Genomic DNA, 14,993 nt, shown 5'->3' on the forward strand with positions numbered 1-14,993 from the left:
GGGGAGACACATGGAAACATGGAAAAGGTCATGGCGCACTGCCACGGCAAAATAAAAGCCGCCACACCTTCAGAATAAAGTTCTTTTTTTAAATATATGTTAAAACAATGTAAAAACACACACACACACACTATTTTATGCAAGCATATATTTGCACACTTATACAAACCATAGTCAGATTTTAAAATGAATTTAAATATCCTCAAAAGTTAAAATGTACTTTATTTGGAAAAACCAACAATGCACCACTCCTTTGGCTCCTTACAACTACTATTGAGCATTTTCCTTATGGATAAACCTTACATTTTTATTATTTATTTATTTATTTGAATAGGGACAAAGCACATTAATGAACATCAGTATAAAAACAAATGTAAATATGCCGGATTATAGCTACAAAGCCAATTTTCATCCGTAGTCCCTAGGCAGGCAAATACATAAGAAAGAACATATAATATACAATATAAGCATCACAAGGAAAATGTTAAAAGTTTAGTGGTCACATGACTGGTTTGTTTTCATCCATAGTTTGAGTTGGATACACAAACACACTTTCAGAAACCTACAGGTGCTTGGATTCAGGTACTTACAGATTCATTTCTATACAGAAAACCCCCTCTCTATTATCTTCTCCTGTCACTTTATACATATATTGATTAATACTGTATACTCTCCTTTTTTTCCTCTTCTACCTTCTTGTTTTCTTGTCCATATAACATGAAATATTCCCTGCATAAATTATAATAAAGTCCTTGCATATATAAATCAAGCGGAGCACTACGGCAAAAGCAGTAAGGCTCCGCTTGTGAAGGTTAAAATCTGTTGGGCTCTTTTTGGCAATAAGACAGAAAATTCTTATTGCCACATTGCTAGACAGGATACAAAAAAAATAAAAATAAATAAAAAACACACAACAACAACAAACCAACAACGCCTGCTCCTGTGAAGCTGGCTAGCTAGCGGCCGGTTACCACGCCGTGCGCTGAGTCATCAGTCCAATGTTGCTCATTTAGCATCTTTGCTGCTATATTTGGCGACTTTTCAGACCCCTCTAGTGACTTTCTTTCAAAAAGGCGAATAGCAACAAGTCTATTGACTTTTTCTGTTAACGGCAACTTTATTGAAAGCACCAATCCTTCTGGAGTCATGAGCCCGTTCCTGCTTCCCTCAGCGCTGTCTCACAGGCACAACGAAGCTGCTGCTGCCTTGTCTCTTTGCATGCAGTCAGAACAAAGGGAGCAGAGAGGAGACCCACGGCTAAAGGAATCATGCACGCACAAAAGCGTTGGTGATCACGCCCTGGATTACGGGTAATAAATATGAATATCATATTTATAAATACTATACATCTAATATAGCTTTTTGTCTCTGAAAGTGTTACACAAAAATAATTTACTGAATTTGATTCACACAGCATCAGTCACTTATTCACCTCTGGTAACTGTCTTTTTGGTAAAGTTTAATGTAGTTTGGGTTCAGGGAATTTATTAAAATTCATAAATTCTTTCATAAAGCCCATTTGTGATTCCAAACACAATTAATCACCGTTTGTAATCTTCTTTTTGTCTTAGTAAAAGCTTCTTAATCCTACAACTTGGGTAGAACGCGTGAACAAATATGCAAATCAGACAATGACACTATCTACCCCCCCCCCCCAAAAAAAAACAAAGCTAAGGTTTAAAATAATCCTAAAGGGTGCCCTGCACACTGCAAAAACAGATCTAGAAATAAGCAAAATATTCTTAAACATAGTGTTCTTTATCCTTGATTTGAGCAGGTAAATAAGATCAGCTGCCAATAGAATGAGTATTTTGACCCCTAAATTAAGATAATTAGACATCCTGCACTTAAAATAAGATGATGGAGATGAATTGTTCATATTTTAAGTGCAAACATCTTATTCTGTTGGCAGATCATCTTTTTTACCAGCTCAAATTAAGGACGGATACACAAATTGTAAGAAAATTGTACTTATTTTTAGTTCAGTTTCTACGTGATTCAACGTCACCTTTTTCTGCAGCACGTTAATTTTGCGCTCCTTTACGTCCAGCATGTCCTTCAGGTCGTGGATTTCTCCATTCAGGGTTCCCTTCTCCTCCGACATTTCTTGGATCTGCTTGCTCTTCTTATTCAAAGTTGCCTCCTTCTCTTCCAAGCGCAGGCGTAAGGCGTCGACCTGCGTACGGATAAAGAAAACAAACAACATGCATAAAAACAGCAAAACTCAGAATGACTACCGTATTTTCCGGACTATAAGTCGCAGTTTTTTTTTTCATAGTTTGGCCGGGGGTGCGACTTATACTCTGGAGCGACTTATGTGTGAAATTATTACACATTTTTACCGGTATATCATTACATCTGTTATTTTCCCACCAAACCACCAGAGGGCGCTCTAGGCCTGTGTTGAATCAGACGTAAGCGACGTAGAAGCGGAAGTGCCGCATCTTTAACGGAGTTTTTTGAAAGTGACACCGAGGATGAAGTTTTCACTGGATTTTAGTTATTTGGATTGACACGGGCGCTTTGGTTAACTTTTTCGCATGTTATTTATGCTATAGTTATCTGAATAGCTTTTAATATGTTATGCTAACATACCAGGCACGTTCTCAGTTGTCATGTAGCGTAAGCTAACCGTACAATTATTCAGCCTGTTGTTGCCTCCGTTCTATTTTTATCTAAAATTGCCTTTCAAGATGACATGTCTGTTCTTGATGTTGTATATTATCAAATAAATTTCCCCCAAAAATGTGACTTATACTTATATGTTTTTTCCTTTTTATAATGCAATTTATGTGTGGTGCGACTTGTACTCCGGAGCGTCTTATAGTCCGGAAAATACGGTACTTCATTTTGGTTTTAGGGGGGTGGTGGTGGGGGGGGGGCTTTTTGTTGTACTTCTGTCTGTAAGATGGCGGCGCGCTGCTCCTTGGCAGTGAGAGACTCCTTGAGGACTTCAATGTGCTGTTTGCTGTCTGAGAACTGGTTGGTCAGGGTCTCCAGTTTGGTCTGCAAACCAAGCAGCTCGGTATCCTTCCTGGAAAGGTCCTGCTTCACCTGATCCATCTGAGAGATAAGGAGAAGCAGCTGAATGCAGCCATTTATGAAACCTGGAGGGAAACGACACACAATGAAAAGAAACCGACCTTGTTTTTCATGAACTTGGTGTGACTGCGGTACACCTCCATCTGCTTCATCTCCTCCTGACGCTCCTCGCAGCTCAGAAGTCCGTTGGATTTCAGCATCAGCAGCTCCTCCTCCATGTCCCTCAGGCCCCGCTCCATGGAGTTAATTTTCGCATCCTGTGGCGTCAGACATTTCTCAGCAGCTGAAGCATGTCGTGACCCGAGCTGAACGCACAGAAGCCGTTAAATCCTCACCTTCATGTCGATAACAGTCTGTAGAGCTTTGGTTTTGGTGGATTCTGGAGTTCCTTCGTATCGGCGATGAAGCTCCTGCTGGATTGGAAATTTAAAAAGACGGAGATTTGATATAGGGGGGGGAAAAAAATAAAAAAAATCTATATATTTTTTCCAGTGAGGTAAAATTAGGGCTGGGCGATATGGATTAAAAAATAAGTGTCCGATTTTATCATACCAAATCCGATTAATCGATTTTTTTCCTCCTTTTTGTTTCATAAAAAGAAATTAAAAGAAATTATTTTAAAACCTTGCTTTTATGTCAAGCATTTCGTCAGGGAGTTGACCTGAATTTAAATTGCAACTAAAAACAAGTTGGCTTGTAAAACAAGATGGCAGCCGTGCCATTATAAACAATGAAAATATAACAAAACCTTTGCTGCTAGTGGTATTACACATTGAGCTGAGAACAGGCTTCACTGTACTTGTGAACTTCAAACTAAGCTTAAAAAAAAAAAAAAAAAAAAAAGGTAAAATAAGTAAATGAAGTACCTCGTATTATGGTTAAAAAAAGTTTCTACTTAACAATATTTTGACAATACATTTGCCTAAACATATATTCAGCATCACATGCTGTTCTCTACATGGAAACCCAATGAGTGTATTGGCAAAATAAAATCCAGATTTTCCAAAAATGAAATCTTAAAGAATTGTAAATTCGAATTAATCGATTAAATCGATTTATCGCCCAGCCCTAGGTAAAATGTTGAATAGTTACCTCTCTGAGTGCAGTGATCTCTCGATCCCTCTGGTCCAGTAAGCCCTCCAGGTGATGCCTGTGCATTTCTGCATCAGCCAGCCTCCTGGTCCTCTCCTGGTCTTCCTCTGACGCTTTGGCAGACGGAGCTGTCGCACACAACACACATGCAGCCTTTGTGAAACATAAACGTAGCAGGACGTTGTTTATTAACCCGACAATCAGTTTCGACAGGCGCTTGTGCAAATTCTCAGTTATGCCTAGTTAAGCATGCCTAGATTGGAGGCAGCGGGACTTTGGCTCAGTTTTTCTGAAAACGTTTCCACGCCTATCCAGGAGGCTTTGTCAGTTCTGGCGGCTCGCATATGAGCAACCTGCAGTTGGAGCGCTGCTGGTTTCAAACAGGCCCGTCCTCCTCTGTGCATTTTAAGGCTATCTTCACACTGCAGCCTGAAGTGACCCACTTCTGATTTTTTTTTGTCCATATGAGACCTGGATCTGATCTTTTCATGACAGTCTGAACAACACAGATCGGATCTTTTCAAATGCGACCCAGGTCACTTGGATATGTGGTCCTGAATCTGATCTTTTGAAATGCGGCCTGTGTCTGTACGGCCGGGTCGCATTCATCCGACCTGTACGTCACTGATACTCGTCAAACGTCACTATTCTGCGTCCTGCTATGCAGAATCGGGAAGAAAGACAACACCCATGGAGGACAATAATGAGAAGAGCAGTCAATGGAGAGAAAGTGCTGGTTAGAAAATAAATTAAAGATTGCAAAATACATGCCAGCATTATAATCCATGTTTACTTCTGCAAACACGTGTGACATTGTGTCCTCAACTGCGCAGGCGGGACACTTAAGTTATGGTATGAATTTAGTGTACACAGGATATCACATACAAGTCGCACATATTTGGAAATGTGAACGATTACGGCAAAAAAAAAAATCTGATTTCACACACAAAAAAAATAAAATAGTAATTGAGCATTAAGGCCTGCAGTGTGAAGGTAGCCTAAGTCAGATACAATTTAACCAACCACCCGTTCCATCCTGGGTCGTTAGAGGCTATTTCTTGGCATGAGTCGAGTATTTGATCACCTGAATCAGGATGAGACTAAACAAAAAGTCTGGTTGTCTCCGATTTAAACGTGTTTGCAGTTTAAACAGACACAGTTTAAACAGACACAATAAGCCTGAGACTTTCATATTTCCAACCTTTTCCGAACTCTTACACTTTTATGCTGGGACTATTTCACATCAAATGTGACACTGTGCGTCTGATAACCGTTTCTGGTAAGAATTTGATGTATGCAGTGTAGATTCAGACAACGTATATTAATTCATAAATCATTTCATAAAATTCATTCTTAGTTCAAGCCTGTGAAAATGACCCTATAGTTTGGCCTTCATGCCAAACTGTTAAATAATTTGCCATCATCTATTTTTTTCAGTAACCCAACCCCCACGACAGCCCACCGCCGGAAACTAATACCCTCTCCATCAAATTGGCTGTAATCCATGTCTCAGGGCAACAGTCAACTTTAGGAGTTTTACTTCTCCTAAACCTACCTTTGCTCTGCAGCATCTCCAGGAGCTTTTTGATGGACTCATCTCTGGCTACCAAGGTTTGCTTCTGCGTGTCAATCCTCAGCTCCATCTCCTCCAGCGTCTTCCTGAGGAGGAAGAGCTCTTTGGCCTGCCTCTCATGCTCAGCATGTAGTCTCCGGTAGTTCTCCTCCGTGGGTTCAGAGGTCAGCGCCAGCTCCCTTCCTTGACTGGACGGATCTTGCTGGAGCAGCTGGTTCAGGTCCCTCTGGATCCTCAGCTCGTCCTGGAGAGCTTGAACGGTCATCTGGAGATGCTGGGGACAGCAAAGAGACACTTCCAGTTAGGGTTCATTGTTAAGCCTTTCAGAACTAAATGCTTAACATCTTTGTAGTGTGATCCCGCCTATAATAAAGAGAAGAAAAAAAACATCTGGATTTTTCAAGTAAGGTTCTAACGTGTAAAGCCCTTAATAATTAACCTCCATCATATATCAGAGCTCTGATTACCCCGTATGTTCCTAACAGAGCACTTCACTCTCAGACTGCAGGTCTGCTGGTGGTTCCTAGAGTCTCTAAAAGTAGAATGGGAGGCAGATCCTTTAGCTATCAGGCTCCTCTCCTGTGGAACCAACTCCCAGTTTTGCTCCGTGAGGCAGACACCCTGTCTACTTTTAAGACTAATCTTAAAACTTTCCTTTTTAACAAAGCTTATAGTTAGAGTGGCTCATGTTACCCTGAGCTACCTCTATAGTTATGCTGCTATAGGCTTAGGCTACTGGAGGACATCAGGGCCTATTTCTCTCACTCTGCTGATTTCTACTGCTCTCCAGTTTTGCATTGCATTGAAATGACTGTTGTCATTTCTGCTTATAACTTTTTGCTCTCTCTCTTTTTCTTCATAGTAGGTACACCTGGTCTGGCGTTCTGTTAACTGTGACATCATCCAGAGAAGACGGCTCACCCGCTACTACCATCTAATGTAGAACAGATTTCTAGATCAATGTGTGCTTCTGTGCTTTTTTGTCTCTCTTGTTGTGTCTCTGTTCTGTCTTCTGTAACCCCAGTCGGTCGAGGCAGATGACCGTTCATACTGAGCCCGGTTCTGCTGGAGGTTTTCCTTCCCGTTAATGGGGAGTTTTTCTTTCCACTGTCACTTCATGCTTGCTCAGTATGAGGGATTGCAGCAAAGCCATGTACAATGCAGACAACTCTCCCTGTAGCTCTACGCTCATTCAGGAGTGAATGCTGCTTGTCAAGACTTTGATGCAATCAACTGGTTCCCTTATTTAGGACATTTTTAACCAATCTGTGTAATATAATTGAATTTGACTTTGTAAAGTACCTCGAGATGACATGTTTCATGAATTGGCGCTATATAAATAAAATTGAATTTAATTAGGCAAAGGACGGCATACAATTTTCAAACATAACCTGAAACTAAAATGTTTACGCAAAAGTAACTGGATCATGTTAAAGTATAAAAACACTACATTCACATTGTAGCTCCGGTTAATATAATGATTACTAGTTCGATCAACACGCTACAGGAAATCAGACCGGGATGATATTACGTCCAACACTCTCTGACGTGGTTCAGCCTCGCTCTTCCATTCATTTATTTAAAAAAAAAAAAAAAAAAAAAAAAAAAAAAAAAAAAAAGGTAAATTGGCTCCATTTCTGTAGAGCAAAAGACGTTCTAAGGTGATTAATATCATCAGACTGAACAGAGTGAGAAACAACAATGTTCACGTTTTTAAGTACTCGGCCTGGCAGGCGGCGCTTATTGCTCAGATCCAATGAGCACTGTTAACAGCTGATTATTCACAAATCTAGATTTACTTAAGTTTTACGTGAAATACTTCTAAACAAGTTTGATCAATGAGCCTTGTTACTCATGGGGCTCTTTGGGGAAATGAAATGCCACTCCTGTTCTATGGTGCAACGTTTAAAAAGTGATTTAGTGCTTTTCCCGATTATGCGAAAACTTTCTAAGAGCCCAATCTTTCATCTGTAACTAAGTATTAAAAAAAATAAATAAAGTAGTAGACTGAAACAACGTAACCTCAGTTAAATGAAAAATTATCAATTGTTTTAATGACATTGCGTACGACCACGAGGAACATCCATCCTTCATCCATTAAGGTAGAGGCGGCGTACCGTGTTGGAAAAAACGCCTCTTATATCGTTAAAGTCTTGACTGATTGGTGTCTCTGGCTGAGCTCTGGACGGCGTTCCATTTCTGGATGTGAGCGGTGAAACACTATCAGCCCAGTATAGTGTTGCATTGTTTGCGGCATCTGACGCCACGGCGTTTGGCAGGGCTCGCCGCGAGACGGTAACACGAGGCCGTGTTACGCTCTGGTCTGAACCAGCTGGGAGTGTCTTTTTTTTTTTTTTCTCTCCTCCTTTTCAGACGACCGAACAAAGAGAGAAGTCAGTGTCTGCCTTCGTTTCTCCCTCCGTCCTACAGACCCCTCCCTTCTCCCTCCCTTTGTCAATCCGTCTTTCACCCTCCACCAGCGCTATTCCACTACCTTCCACACACACTCGCCCCTTCTCCTCCTCTCACCTCACCAACCATCCCTTTCTATCACCCTCTCTGCCCCGTGACTAAGGCTGACTCACTGCTGTGACTGAACCACTCCACCCCCCCCCCCTCTCTGATATACCCACAGGCAGATACAAACACACCTTCTTCCCTCCTCAGCACCCATATTCTCACCCTCGCTGCCTGAAGGGGAGACAACAGTCAGGTTTCGGGGGGGAGAGAACACACACAGACAGAAAATAAAACTCATCCCAACACTAAGTTACGCTTTGTCATGATGCCAGCGAAGCAAAGCACGACTAGGGGCGGACTCGAGTGCTAAAACCAAACGGCAATAGCTGCAATAACAAGCAAACGTAAAACTGCAAGAGAGCAGATTCGGCTGGGCCTCCGTCCAGGAAGGGAGCCTGCAGTCCTACACCGGAGCCATAATCACCGTGCGGGCCTTCCTGCTTCTCCGCTTCTCCGTGCGTGCCGGCGTGGGAGGCGGTGGCAGACGTTCGATAAGCGGACATCTTTAAATTAAGGCACCCGCTGATTAGCCCCGCGCTGCTCGGCCGTAACCGGGAATTAGTCTGGAGCGTTATTCTGTGAGTCAGCGGGGGAGGAGGTCGGCCCCATCCATTAAGAATCACAGTTAAACAAAAGACCATTTTTCTTTGTTAATGGAACCCAATTTACACAGTTGCTCCAACAAAATGGCTTTTTAATAGTGATGCACGATATTAAAAAATTTAACCGATAATTTTCTGATTTTCATGGCCGATACCGATTCCGATTAGTTCATATTGAATATATTTTTTGCATAATCTGCAGCTTGTGCTATGAAAAACAAATTTAGTAGCTCTGGCTTATCTATAACAGCAATCAAAAGGTTTTGGCTCTTCAAATGGTTATTTTTTTTATATCATCACACAAAAAAGTTGTAATTTGCTTTTAATAACAAAAAGACACAAATCAATTTAGAATACAAAGAGCATCCCTTAAAAATCCTGATAGTAAGGAACACAAAATCCACAGGTCTTGTCCCACTTTGGGGCTACTCTGCCTGAACAAAATTCCACCGCATTTAATTAATTTATCGGCTATTTTTTTTCGTAAGAATTTACTTATCGGGCCGATATAAAATTCCACCATATCGACCGATATTTTATCGGTCCGATATATATCGTGCATCCCTACTTTTTAAGAAGGCTTGAACTGTTTTAAGTTAGCGTTATTAAATACTAGGCATGGGCAGGCATGAAATTACTGCGGCATCCTTTAGAAAAAGGTATATAGCCACGTTTTATGCCTATACCAAGAAGACCAAAATCCAGTTAATTATGATAAAATACGGCTATATACTCCAAGCGTCCATCCAGATAGTGTTTTAATAATCCTTTTTGAGCCTTTTTAACCCCAGTAATGAGCGCGATGAGCTGACACACAGGTCTGGCGCGATTGGTGGCGCTCCTTTTTCCATTTCCATGCCATTACTGGCTGTAATCTTGACAAATGTCATTCACGTGGGCTAAAACAAAAGTGTAGGAGTAGTTTCCAAGCTAGCCGACCAGCAGCGAGGAGCAACATGGGGTCACTCCAGCCGCTTTCTGTGGGAAAAGATTAAAATTACCCCCACCGGCTGCCTTCAGTCACATTTAACACAGTGGCCATAACTAAAGCATATCAGTGGTGCCCAGAGGGGGGTCTTGGGGGCCATTTCCGGCCCCTGGATTGATTTTGTGCGGCCCTAACTGCAATCCAACAATTATTTGACACCACCACATGTGAGTAATGCAGATGGTGGCTATATATCCTTAATTAAAGCAAAATTGCTACATAGAAGTTAACATTTCCTTACAATAGAAAATGTTTGGTACAAAGTATCTTTAATTTCATACTGCAAATAGGACCACATTTATTCAGTCAAATATATTCAAATATGGACTTTAGTGCACCAAAATCTGCTTTTATTTCATGTTTTAAAATTGGCTAAATACAGCAACTGTTGCCAAAAAAAAAGACAAGTCCTGTTCCTATTGCAGACAATAGACAAAAAAACGAATCTGGTCCAAAAGAATTAGCAAAATGGATGACCATCTTTTTATATGACAAAAAAGACAAAACTCCTTTAGATTTTGAATCTGCAATTATCTACACATCCCTTCCGAACATAAAAAAATAGGCTACCTGTTCTAAAATATCTAGATTCCGCTTGTGTTCATAGACCTTGTGTGATCCCACCTGCATAACTCAGAGGAAAAACGTCGAATTTAACACAATGCACAGATATAAAGTCCTTAATCCACACAAGTGCACCTGTGACAACTAATTTGTTTTTTAATATTTTGCATTAGCGACACTACAGCAAACACACATCAAATAGACGTTAATGCCACATTTTATTATGCTCACCACTTCCAGCATACAATAATGCTAATGCACCATTACATTTTACATCCCTTTCATCTACAAAGCGTGATCATATAGCTGCGCGGAAGAGGATTAACTAGACGCTCAAAAAAACAGCTTTTTAACATATAAAAGGGAGAGGAGCGTGAGAATGAAAGCTGTAACACAGAGTGAAATTCTGGTGGTGTTTTTTTTTACCCCCCTGCTCAATTGTGACGATTTAATGCAGAGAAAAGGGACTGGATGAGCAGAGAGACGGAAGAGATCACCTGTGCTTCGTCCTGAATGACGCGATACTGCTCCTTCCACACGGCGATCTTGGACGCTTCGTCCTTCCTGAGGGCTCGCTCCTTCTTCAGCTCCGGGCTCCAGAAGGTTTTGATTGAATTCATGGAGGAACTCAGCTTGCTCTCCTTCACCTCCACCTCTCGCCGCAGCATCTCGTTCTCCCGCAGCACCTGAAAGGTCGAGAGTGGAACAGGTGACCGCTTCCTCTGCGATTAAGGCCAGCCAGATCCAACCACTGAGCTATATAATACACTGGAGTGCTAATCGCCGGCTGTTAGAACGAGTCGCTTTGAAGCCACCAGCCGCCATATTGGTACTCCCTATTTCCCCCCAGTAACTAGGGAACATGTGCGCTACAGCATCGAATAACGAGGATTTTCTCATGTTCAGGGGGGACTTAAGACTTTTTAGATGTCAAATGCCATTTAGTTTTATGTTATGTTCTAAAACTATCAAGTACTGAGAAAGTCATGTGCTGAAATATTTTGCATTTTATTAATTTAAATATACATATAAAACATATATATATATATACATATATATATATATATATATATATATATATATATATATATATATATATATATATATATATATATATATAAATAAGAATGTACAAAAACATATCTTTACATATATGTATACATATATATACATATATACATGTACAAATATTTATATATACAAATATGTATAGTTAATATTAATAACCTGTAAAATATTTCAGCACCTAATTTCCTAGTAGTTTATAGTGTTAGTACATCCACTGACTGTAGAATTACCTGTGAAACGTTTTCACACAGCCAGAAAACTGCTTGTTGTTGCAACCAAATCCTATGGGATTCTGTGAGAGTAGGGAGGAGCAAGATGGCGGCCAGTGACTTCAGTTTTTCGGCAAAATCAGCACTCCAGTGTATTATATAGCTCAGTGGATCCAACCGACTGTGGCTGGAAAGACTCTGCAGAGCTCGGCACAAATACCTCTTTGAGTTGGGCCTGCAGGTCGAGTATGGTGTTGTCCCTGGCCTGCCTTAGAGAGTGGGGTACCGTGGAGGCCATGTGGTGGTCCCCGAAAGCCAGCGCGTCCCCCGCCATCATGCCTGCTGGCAGCACTGCATTAGCAGGCACCGTGGTGGAGATGTTGGGAGTGCTGGCAGCCACCACTCCCCCGCCGCTCCCTCGCGAGCCGTACGTCACCCTCTGCCGCCCCGTGGCCGTCACCGTCACGCCGCTTTTGGCCACGTGGTCACCCCCCGCCATCGCCACCTCGTTGTCGCTCAGGTACATCGGTCCGGAGGTGGCGTACGCCGCGTTGAGCGACTGGATGTTCTCCATGGAGAGGGTTTTGCCCCCGGCTCCTCCGGGGCCTCCGCCGCTGCCGCCGGTGCTGTTGGTGCGCCGGTGTCCCATGCGAGGAGACCGAGGGAGGCGTGGCGAGCGGCCGGATCCCTGACTGCTACCGCCGCCCCCATCCCTGCCCGCGCTGGCTTTGGCGTCCGCTCTGGCAACAGAGCGCGCGCTGCCATACATCTTCTGCTAGCTACAGACGGCCGGACAGATGCGGGCGAATGCCTTCAGGCTTCGTGGCGCTGCCGGAACAACAGGCGAGTGACGCTGATGACGGCGGCTTTCAGCTGCAGACGCTGTGCATCGTATTGGTGATATTAAGAAGGTATCTTCCTCGCCACTTTAGGGGGTTGATGATGTCACCAGGCGTTCCCGGAAGCTACAAACGTCAACGCCGACCTGCAAAACACAACACAGCGATTTCTTACACACTGCAAATCAACTGCATGTAAAACGTAGCGCTTTTTTAATAAAACAGCTGAGAAAAGTCAACACTGCATGTAGGCTGCACAGATTTAACTTGATCCTGCAGAGCAGACACTTTTTAGCCTTTAATACATGCCTTGGAATACTATATGTATTTCGGCATTTATCTTACTTTATACGGCTAATTTAGGTAGATATTTTGTATCAATCTGGTTACGTTGATCATGCAGAATCTTCATATTTCAAAAATGATCTGCTTTATATAGAGATGTGACGTTAAAATCAGGCAAGGAGCAGAATCTGAAAATATTTCCTCAATAGTAAAGAAATACTGAAAAAAAAAGCAGTTTTTTTATCTCCTATTCATTAAAAACATAAAAGCCAAGAACATCCAACATATTTGGTCCCTAAACGCATCGAGAAACCTTGCCAACTTTGATCCACTTTTTTGAGTTTAACAAAAAAGAAAATGTATAGAAAAGTTGGGGACGTGTGATTTGATGAATCAATTCTCCGTGAGCAGAACCTGTTGCACTATTTTCCCTCTTACGTGCTTTAATCCTGAGAGAAAAAATAAAAATAAAGTCTGTTCAAGCCAGAATCGGGACGTCAAACCTCGGAAGATCATAGGTTGCTATCTGCCGGGAAAATGCAATAAAGTTGTATTTATATAGCGCCAATTCATGAAACATGTCAAATTCAATCAGATTATACAGATTGGTCAAAAGTTTCCTATCTAAGGAAACCCAGTTGATTGCATCAAGTCGTGACAAGCAGCATTCACTTCTCCTGAAAGAATGTAGAGCCACAGGGACAGTCGTCTGCATTGTTCATGGCTTTGCAGCAATCTCTCATACTGAGCAAGCATGAAGCGACAGTGGAGAGGAAAACTCCCCTTTAAAAGCCTAACCGGAACCCTTTTCTTTATATAAATATTATGTCACAAAAACCTTTATTAAGCCAGGGACTATGTATGGGCCAGTCACTGGTATAAAGACGTACCAACGTTTTAAAAAGATGATGGTTTTAAAACTGCAAACCTTTTCTGTCCCTCTGTGGTTGGAACGTGCTTTATTATAGATTTAAAGTCGTTTCAATGAGACAGCAGAGAAAACACCAGAGTGACCGGTGTTCCCTCCAGCTGTAAGGAGCAATTATTGCTGTGCACTGCTTGTCAGCTGATTTCACTTAAACAGTGATAACATTTTTTTTGTATTTATTAAAAAATAAATAAAAAATTAAAGCAAATTGATTATGTTCTACAATTTTTTGTTTGTTTGTTTCAAATGTTTGTATATGTCATATGTGAGAATGTGTGAGAATCTCACACCAGTCACTACCGTACAGACGCGCACATTAAACGGTACATAAAGGAGCTTAAGCAGCTTTGTACCGCAAGAAACCACAAGCCTAAACGCTCATGGACTCGGATTATATGGGTACAAATCAGAGCTGCACAATATAACAAAAAAAAAAAATACATGCAATTGCAATATTAACATTGCGAACATTTTCTCCTCATTTTGGCCCTTCGTCATTCCCAATGTCCCTAAACTCTCTGGATGGGGGGCCATTAAGGGCGACGACAGTCCCTCTAAATGGCCAAATAAGGTTTTTGCCACACGGCGCTGGAACCCATAGCACTCTAAAAGATACCGTTCTGAAAATCTGTGCCTCTAAGCAAATTAATGGTGCTTTAACTGTGCAGAAGCAGTACAATGTCTCATATAATAATAATAATAATAATAATGTAATTCAGAAGCACTAAACAAGCGCTTCTCGGGGTTTAATTGACGTAAAGATGCACAGTAAATTGGGATTGAAATACTCGCAATATGACAATTGTACAGAACTATAAATGATGCTATATTTGGCAGGCTATATTAGTCAAAGTGTTCTGTTTACTAACAGTGTTTGTGGCTATTTGGATGAAGTTTCACCGTTTTTAAGGCCAACGCCTGATATAGATCTTAATGACCGAGATGCTACTGCTCTGGTGAAGTGGGGCGGGGCATTATGATGATGATGGGGGGGAAATAAATACATAAATGTGGGTTTACCACAAGAGAGATTTTCTCAATATAATGCAGGCATCTAATAGACTTAAGATTTCATCATAAATTATACATATTTAGATGTCACTCAGACTCAACCAATGCTTATATTTCAATACTTTTTCAAGCCTCTATTTGTCATTTTTGACATCATAAGTGAAATGTCTTTAGTGTGGATTTTCAGCGAGTAAAATGGTACAATTTAAATGTTTAAGCAGCTTGTTTGGCAAGAAATGTGGTCATTTAGAGAAATCCTCAGCTTTTATTTG

The 14,993-nt window shown here is 41.4% G+C and overlaps 1 protein-coding gene across 12 annotated transcripts in view; it reads right to left on the minus strand.

Annotated features, from left to right (window-relative positions):
• The window catches only part of LOC105938207 (ELKS/Rab6-interacting/CAST family member 1), a 33,292-nt gene that overhangs the window by 17,448 nt on the left and 851 nt on the right, over positions 1-14,993 (minus strand). For 8 of the 12 annotated variants that reach the window (XM_036150726.1, XM_036150718.1, XM_036150722.1 and 5 more), the window contains exons 2-9: positions 11,879-12,643; positions 10,879-11,067; positions 5,690-5,981; positions 4,135-4,262; positions 3,378-3,455; positions 3,144-3,299; positions 2,896-3,063; positions 2,009-2,176 (exon numbers count right to left, since the gene is read on the minus strand). In XM_036150726.1, coding sequence (XP_036006619.1) covers positions 2,009-2,176; positions 2,896-3,063; positions 3,144-3,299; positions 3,378-3,455; positions 4,135-4,262; positions 5,690-5,981; positions 10,879-11,067; positions 11,879-12,427 — 1,728 coding nt within the window. In that variant the 5' untranslated portion in view covers positions 12,428-12,643. The remainder of the gene's footprint in view (positions 1-2,008; positions 2,177-2,895; positions 3,064-3,143; positions 3,300-3,377; positions 3,456-4,134; positions 4,263-5,689; positions 5,982-10,878; positions 11,068-11,878; positions 12,644-14,993) is intronic. The other 4 variants (XM_036150732.1, XM_036150763.1, XM_036150717.1 and 1 more) reach the window with 1 other exon arrangement.

Source organism: Fundulus heteroclitus, chromosome 2 (genome assembly GCF_011125445.2).
Source record: "Fundulus heteroclitus isolate FHET01 chromosome 2, MU-UCD_Fhet_4.1, whole genome shotgun sequence".
Taxonomy (NCBI): Eukaryota; Metazoa; Chordata; class Actinopteri; order Cyprinodontiformes; family Fundulidae; genus Fundulus; species Fundulus heteroclitus.